The sequence below is a fragment of the Meriones unguiculatus genome, chromosome 12 (assembly GCF_030254825.1).
Source record: "Meriones unguiculatus strain TT.TT164.6M chromosome 12, Bangor_MerUng_6.1, whole genome shotgun sequence".
NCBI lineage: Eukaryota > Metazoa > Chordata > Mammalia > Rodentia > Muridae > Meriones > Meriones unguiculatus.
Genome location: NC_083360.1, coordinates 30417609 through 30425621, shown reverse-complemented (window position 1 = coordinate 30425621; position 8013 = coordinate 30417609). Strand labels below are relative to the sequence as shown.

General features: G+C 55.4%; 1 protein-coding gene across 1 annotated transcript; it reads left to right on the top strand.

Annotated features, from left to right (window-relative positions):
* Positions 1 to 1484: 1484 nt before the first annotated feature.
* Nicol1 (NELL2 interacting cell ontogeny regulator 1) lies at positions 1485 to 3534 on the top strand. Its single transcript, XM_021652635.2, is given in 5 exon segments — positions 1485 to 1706; positions 1709 to 1730; positions 1925 to 2067; positions 2233 to 2321; positions 3423 to 3534. Coding segments are annotated over 5 exon segments (414 nt in total). The 5' UTR covers positions 1485 to 1612; the 3' UTR covers positions 3489 to 3534.
* Positions 3535 to 8013: the final 4479 nt, after the last annotated feature.

Below are 8013 nucleotides of genomic sequence, written 5' to 3'. Positions count from 1 at the left end.
TGTGTGCCTGCACACCAGAGGACGGCATCAGATCTCATTATAGATGGTTGTGAGCCCACCATGTGGTTGCTGGGAATTGAACTCATGGACCTTCTGGAAGAGCAGCCAGTGCTTTTAACCTCTGAGCCATCTCTCCAGCTCCCAACTCACTTTTATACTGCCTAGTCTTGAGTGGCTGACCTTAGAGGAACTCAGCCCCACAGCCAGCCCCAGGAGCTGCCTCCCAGAGGAGAACAAGTCTGCCAAAAGGGATGCTTAGCACCATTTGGGGGAGGTCAATGTTCTTCAAGTCCAGAAGTGCAAGCAACGAGGGTGGGGGGTGGGGTGTAGCTGTGGCTGGTCTGCTCAGATCAACACAGCCTCAGAAGGATGGGCCACAGAGAGAGAGACCAGCCAGGGTCAGAATCCTCGGAGCAAAGGATGGTCAAGTGCTGCTCCCAAGACGGCAGATGAAAGCGGGCAGGGCAGCCGGCTGGGTGAGAACAGGGAGGAGCGGGAGCCAGGGAGAAAGGAGAGGAGCGGACAACTGAAGTTCTCTGAAGACACTGCCTCAGCGAACTGCTCTGTGATCGGAAACCCTAGTGGAGCCCGGTGGTGACTGTGGAGACAAAGAGCCAAAATAATCTCGGGCTTGCTTAAGTCCTTCAATAGCTGGTTACCCTAACTAGTCTAACTTGGCATCCCCGTGACCAATATACTTCTCAGAATGTGTCACCAGTGTCCCCCAACCATAAAGCCAGAGCCTCCAGATGACATTTGAAACGCACGGAAGAGATCCCGCTTAGGGGATGATGAACCAGTTTGTCTGCATCTGCATTCTCGGCCCTGGGCACTCACTTGGAATAAACCAGTCTGTAAGAGCACACAGTTCCTTCTTGTCACCGGTGACCTTTGGGGTCACTTGTGCAGTGGTTTGAATAGAAATCTCGGCGGGTTTTGTTGTTGTTGTTTTGGTTTGTTGTTTGTTTTTCTTCCCCCAAAGACTATGTGTGTGGTGTGCCTGGGAAAGAGCAACTGGCCCCAAGGTGCGCGGTGGCTCATGGTCAAGGTCAACCTAGATCCTGGAATGAAACAGAGCGGAAGAACAGCGGGTGAGGTGCAGAGGAGTTGGGAGGGCACCCTACTCCATCACAGCGCTCGCTTGGGCCAATCCCGCAAGAGGCAAGTCTAACCAGAGCCCTGCTTTCCCAGGGATGGCTCCCCTGGCGCGCGGTCGCGGCTGGGCACTGCAGTGACAAACCAGTGTGGCACCCCACCCCGCACCCACGGCGAGACTCCCAGGGCCTGGGCGCGCGGTTCCCAGCCGCCGCCTCGGGCCTGGCTCCCAACACGAACCGGCCGCAGAGGGACGCGAGATCGAGTTTGGCGGCGGCCGGCAACTGTACGGTCACGATGGAGAAACAGCGGCCAGGCCGCAGGGAGGAGCCGGCGGGGCGTGGGTGGCCTGGGCAGGTGCTGCCCGAGGGCCCAGAGCGCGGGCCAGGGTGAGGAGGTCGCGGCAGGCTCCCCAAGCCAGTCTCCAGCGTCATGTGCGCCCCTCCGCGGACCCGCCACCAACCCTCCCGCGGAGGGGAGGCAGCCCGCGCCCGACGCGCGCGGCCGCGGCGTTTCCATGACGACGACGTCGGGGGACCGCGGGTGGGGTCGGCCTGGGCGCATGCGCGCGCGTGCGGGTCGCGGTGCGTCTTCCCGAGTCGCCCGTGCTGCTGGTCGCGGTTCCGTGAACCGCGGTAAGGGTGGGGTGGGGCTCGCGAGGCTCAGGGCGGGGTGGGACCGGGCTGAGCGCAGCCCTAGCTCCCGGGACGCGTGAGTGGGGCTGGGCTGTGGGTCGCGGGCCGGGGTGGGCGGGGCCGGCGGCTTCGCTAGTGGACCGGTTTGGGGGTGCAGCCAGGGGCGCAGCGCCACTCACCGCCGCTCGCCGCAGGGCGGCCTGGGCTCCCTCCTTGGCCATGGCCCCCGCGCCCAGGTCCCTGTTGTCCCTGCCGACTTTGCTGCTGCTGCTGCTGAGCCTAGCGCTGCTGGGCACCCGCGCCGAATCCGCCGCCGGGAGCGCTGTACCCGCGCAGAGTAAGTGCCGGCGGAGGGGGCGTGCGGGAGGCGTCTTTGTTCCCTGCGCGGTCACTTCTTCGGTGGGAACTGGAGGGCGGGCAATAGGGACCCGGATGCCTCTGGGTGCTTGGCTGTGACCTGCCTATGGTTCACCCTCACATGAACTGATTCGTGTCCCCGTAGGCCGTCCGTGCGTGGATTGCCACGCGTTTGAATTCATGCAGCGAGCTCTTCAGGACCTACGGAAAACCGCCTACAGCCTGGACGCGCGGGTTAGTACACAAGGTCAGGGAGCGCCGGGTTTAATCTGTACCCCAAGACCTAGCTGCTTTAGGAGTCTGGGTGCAGGTCTCACCGGAAAGACTTCCCATGCCCAGCGCACCGTCTAACCCTCCCCCAAGGTGTCAGGGCACTTTGTCCTATGACTTGTGTCCTCCAGGGATGTGTAGCCCCAAACCAGATCTGAGTCCGGAATAAGAAGAGACTGGGGCAGGGCTTAGAGGCTGTGGTGTGTGAGGAATGGAAAGCTAGGTTGGATCAGAGATCTGGGTGCGTGTCCTGGAGTCTTAGGTCCTCGCCGGTTGGGTGAACTTGTATCTCTCAATTTCTGGGGCACAGCTGTAGGAGTTGACCTTCTTGTAAAGAGAATTTCTGGGAGCCGGCAGAAGGAAAGACTCCATCCGGAGCCAGCCCTTTTGGGATAGTCAGACACTCTCCGCACTGGTGTCTTGCAGTGAGCAGGCATCCACTCTTTTTTGTGGGTTGTGGGTTCAAGTGCATGATGGAGGTGCTCTGAGTATGGGTGGGAGTTGAAAGGTGGCTGGAGTGGTCATTCTGGCATGGGGATGAGTGTGAGGCGGGACCCCAGCAATGGGAGCTGCTATGGAGGGAATGGAGGTGATAAGGCACCCAAGGGTGTGGAGAGGCAGATGAGCAGGCTTGGAAGTCCCCGAAGGGTACCTGGGTGAAAGTGAAGGAGTCAGGAAGGCCTGGGAAGGTGACCATTAAAAGCTCCATCCCAGAGGCTGGAGAGATGGCTCAGCCATTAAGAGCACTGGCTACTCTTCCAGAGGTCCCTAGTTCAATTCCCAGTACCCACTTGGCTCACAACTGTCTGTAGCTCCATTCCCAGGAGCTCTGACACCCTCACACCAAAGTATATAAAGTAAAAGTTAAATAAATTATTAAAGGGGGGAGGGGCTCTGTCCTAGCACAGGTATGGGTGGCACACACCCCTATTCCTAGGATTTGGGAGGCAGAGGCAGGCAGATCTCTAAGTTTGAGGCCAGCCTACTCTAGAGAGTGAATTCCAGGACAGCCAGGGCTACACAGAGAAACCCTGTCTGATCCTCATGCTTCTGGTTCCTTTGCAGACGGAGACCCTCCTGTTGCAGGCCGAGCGCCGGGCTCTGTGTGCCTGCTGGCCAGCTGGACGCTGAAGATCCTTGGCCAGTGATGTTCCCTGTCAATAAATGCCTGCTAGCATGCCTGTGTCCTGTGTGCCTTCTCTGGCCACCAGAGCCACCCCTATTGCCCTATTAGGACACTCTGGGCCTTGGTTTCCCTGTTACAGGTGGTGGGAAGCTGTTTGACACTGTCCAGAGGCACTCTGCTGAAGTGTGCTTGTCTGTCCATCCCAATAGTGCCCTGCAGCACTGACACTGAAATGAATTGGTCGTCTTAGACCGGCCTCAACCAGCCTGCCCTTGTTTGGAGGCCAGGGGGTTCTTGATACTGGCCTGTCCCCTCTGAGTTCCCTAAGGGGCTCCTCTCTGTACTGGGGTGGGCATGACATTGTGGAAGCTGCTCTGGACCCCTAACCGGGGGCTTCTGGAGAGGGAGCAGACAGCAGGTCAGTGTACCTTCCAGGAGGGAGAGCTGGGGTGCTTTCATCTGCAGCCCCAAGCATGGCCCCTGGGTACCAAGGACTTCCCAGATGGGAGTCCATGCCTTTCTCACACCTGCACATGTGTGTCAAATGCCTAGGAGGCAAGCCTCAGACAAAGTGAAGTTAAAGCCCCCACCCTTAAATCAAAGTAGGGTGTGCACACGCTCACACTTGGTTGGAAACACTTCCAGGGGAACATGAGGGCTGAGGTTTAAAACTGCCTTGCCCTAGTCACAGCACTGGCTCCATGCCCCACAAAGAGCTTCAGCAGCCCCCCAGGGGCTTGTTGGAAGAGTGCTGAGACCAATGCTGGCTGTGCATCCTGAGCACTGCCGAGGTGTGTTGTACCAACCAGGTTTCTGTTCTGGGGTCTCCCTGAGCAAAGGAGGAGGAAGCATACCCATGTCACATTGGTTAGTTTCAGTCCTGTCCGTTCCTAGCTTCAGGAGAGACCAGGAACGTAACCTTGTTCCAGGTGTAGGTTGCCAGGTTTAGCAAGTTGAATATAAAAACAATATTTTTTCTCTTTAGGACCCCAGTCCTAAAGAGTTCATGGGATGTATTTATACTAAAGGTGATGTTTACCCCAAATTCAAGATGAACTGTCCTGTATTTTATGGATGCTATTAGTCCTTGGAACAAATAGCCAAGAAACTGGTGTTCTTTTGGGGCATGCCTACGCAATGAAGTAGGGGTGTCAGAAAGGCTAGGCTGGAGAGGCGGCTGCAGGTTGGTAGGCATTCAGCCTATTGCAAGGGAGCTTGTCAGGTGAGCTTCCTTGGAGCTTTGTAGTGTCTTTGAAGTGTGTGTGTGTGCACAGAAGACAACTGGGGAGATAACTGTCTCCTTCCACTATGGGTTCCAGGGATTGAACTCAGTTTGTCAGGCTTGCTTGGCAGGCACTTGAAATCCCTGAGCCACCCCTCTGGCCTTATGAGACTCTGAGCCAGGAGATTGAACAGGGTCCTTGTCATTGCTAAAGACACTGGATGACACCGGAAAGTATGGGCCTTTGAGATGGTTACACCAGTCATGGATGGAGAACAGCTGGGGAGTGGCAGCATAAGAAGTGATTGGATCCAGATGTATTTGAAAAATAGAGGTGGGGTATAGTGGCACATGTCTTTAGTCCTGGCTCTCAGGAGGAAGAGGCAGGCATATCTCTGAGTTCAAGGCCAGCCTGGTCTATATAGTGAGTTACAGGACAGCCAGGGCTATGTAGATAGACCCTGACTTAAAAAAAAATGCAAGCAAATGAAAAAATAGATCCAAGAGGATTTGGGGAGGGGTCAGCTCAGTGCAGCTGCAAGGCTATTCCTGAGCCGGCACCAGAGAAAGAAGGGTGAAACCTTTACTCTGTTGAGTTCTCTGAGCCTGAGTGTGGACAGAAGAGAGGAGCTAAGAAGACAGAGATAAGGTGAGTGTCCTCGGAGTAGAAGGAGAAGCCTTGAGGAAGGAAGGAAGCTGAAGCATGTTCTGGGTACTGTGAGGGCTTTAGGGAGAAGAAAGGGGGTGCTGTGGTTAAGCAAACACCAGGACTGTACCAACAGGTCTGGTATTTTTGGCCACTGGTAATCTTGACCAAAGATAGTCAAAGTGGATCAGCTTGACTTGGGCTTCCTGGAAGGAGCAGAGATGAAGGGACCCAGCACAGACCCTGGGAAGAAGTTTAGACTCTCCTAAGTCCAATGACCTTTGCATTGTCCCGAAGCCATGGTGCAGCTTTCCTTTTTGTCGTGGGTATATGGCATTTGGAATGACTAAACACAGCTCAGGACACGGTCAGGCACATGGTATGCATTGTCTTTCTGAGATACCATTCGTTTTCTTGGATTTAGTGTGGGACTAACTACAGCTTCTTTCTCCTGGATACTTGCAGCCCAGGACTGATGGCCTGCAGACAACCTCTTTTGGAGATTTAACTTCCTTCTGTGCTGAAGTTCCAGGTTACAGTGGTAGTGGTTAAAGAACCTCACGTGACACCAGCCTCAGTGTGCAGGTGTCTGTGTACCTGTCCTTCATTCTCTTGCCACCCCTAGCCAAGGTCCTGGGACCCAAGCCTCCAGCTGCAGCACTGCTCAGCTTCTACTGTTCTGTCAGTCACCTGTTCTGTCACTCTATTCCCTTGTACCTGTGTAGGAAGTTGTTGGGGGAAGGAAACTCTTGAGTTGGTCTGCCTGAAAGTACTTTTTGATTGTTTTGTTTTCAAGACAGGGTTTTTCTGTGCAGCCCTGGCTGTCCTGGAACTCCCTCTGTAGATCAGGCTGTCCTTGAACTCAAGATTAAGATCCTCCTACCTCTGCTTCTGAGTGCTGGGATCAAAGAAGTGCTCCACTATGCCAGGCTGAAAATATTTTGTTGACACATTCTATTCACAATGTAACCCTCCCACCTCCGAAGGCTTTGCATGTACTGTTTGCTCCCCAGAAAGTTACCCCCTTGGCCTTGGTGACTTGCCTCTGCCTCCTTGCAGGCTGGAATTGAGGACATGCACCACCATGCCCAGTTTGCTCCTCCTTTTTTTGAGCCCAGTCTCTTGTAGCTCTGGCTGGCCACCTACTTGCTGTGTAGTTAAGGAGAGCCTTGAACTCCTGAACTTTCCGTCTCCACCCCTCTCATGCTGGTAGCCACCACACCGGTCTTCGGTCTTCGCTTGTTTATTGGTTTGGTTTTGTAGGGTTGGTTCCTGGGGGGTACTAGACTGTTTTTCTTTTTATCAGCATATTTTCCTACCCTAGCCCAAATGTTTGAATGAGACTGAATTGGTCATGCCCAGCACAGGCTAGGGACTTTCAATCTGCGTTTAGAGGAAGGATAAGCGATGGGGTAGGGGTGGTTTCTGAGTGTCCACTTCGAAGCTGCACTAATGCAGTGCCTGAAGCATCTCGCTCTTTAGCAGTGATGCTCTGCTGGGGTGGCTTTTCCAGGGAGGGCAGGTGCTGAGCTTATCTGGAGATCTTTTTGCACTCAGAGTGCTAGGCAGGTTGAGTCTGGGACTCCAGGGTCTGTAGCCTGGGGATATTATTGCAGAATTCCTATTTTGTTCTTTGGGCTCTTCTGCTCTTAAAGGCTCTTGTGCCACCACCTCCCTGAACCCTCCATCCCCCCCACCCCTTCACTCTCAGAGGCTTCTATCTTTCAGCAGCCAGCCCAGGGCCATTTCCCAGGACTACCTTGGCTATGGATCTTTCCAGTGCCCACTCTTTTTCTCTGCTTTTGCGGCACCTGGTTCTTTCTTCGCCCCTCCCCCCAAAGACCCTGGGGTAACCACGGCAGGCAATGATAGGTCCTTTATCCCTAGAGGACACACCGTGGGTGGAGGGCTCCCCTACCTGTGAATGTTCAGGTGTAGGGTCCAGGCACCCACTCCCACTTCTCTCTCTGAAATCCTCACCCCTGCTAAGCTGTAGGCAGGTGCTTGTGGTCTCCTGGAAGGAGCATTCAGCTGCAGGGCGTCAGGAAGCCAAATCGGGTTTCGAGAGTCTTCCTGGAGACCCAGGCAGGAGGGTTAGCGGCTCCAGGCTGGGTCTTCATTGAAGAGGACCTCGATGCCACCCCGGAATGATCTAAGTGATACCGGCAGAGGGCGCCCCACGACTGGAGGCGCTAGCAAGGGCCACTGACAGCCCGGTTGTCTGCGCAACTCCCACAGCACCCAGCCTGTGAGCCTCCGAGCCCTTCTAACTGATCGTGCTTGTCCGGGGCCCCTCTACACTTGCACACCGTTCTCCACCAAGCGCAGGCCTCCACCATGGCCATGAAGGGCACATAATTACAGGACTGGGGCAATGAAGGGCTTGGTCAGGCCGACCAGGGGAAGGGACCTCTGCAGAACTGAGAGGGCTGATGTGAGCCTTGCAAGGACCCTAGGCTTTGCGTTGCAAGACAGCGAAGGAGCAGCTCCAGCTCAGGATGTGGTGTGAGGTCCTGTGGAAGTTACAACACTTTGTCACTTCTCAGGCTTCCGGGCCTCAGTGACCCTAAAGCCAAGAGTCCTGAGTCAGACCTACTTGGCTCCACCAAACGGGTCCTCAATGTCCAGCCTGAACTTTCCCCGGGGCCGCTCTGCTTGCCTG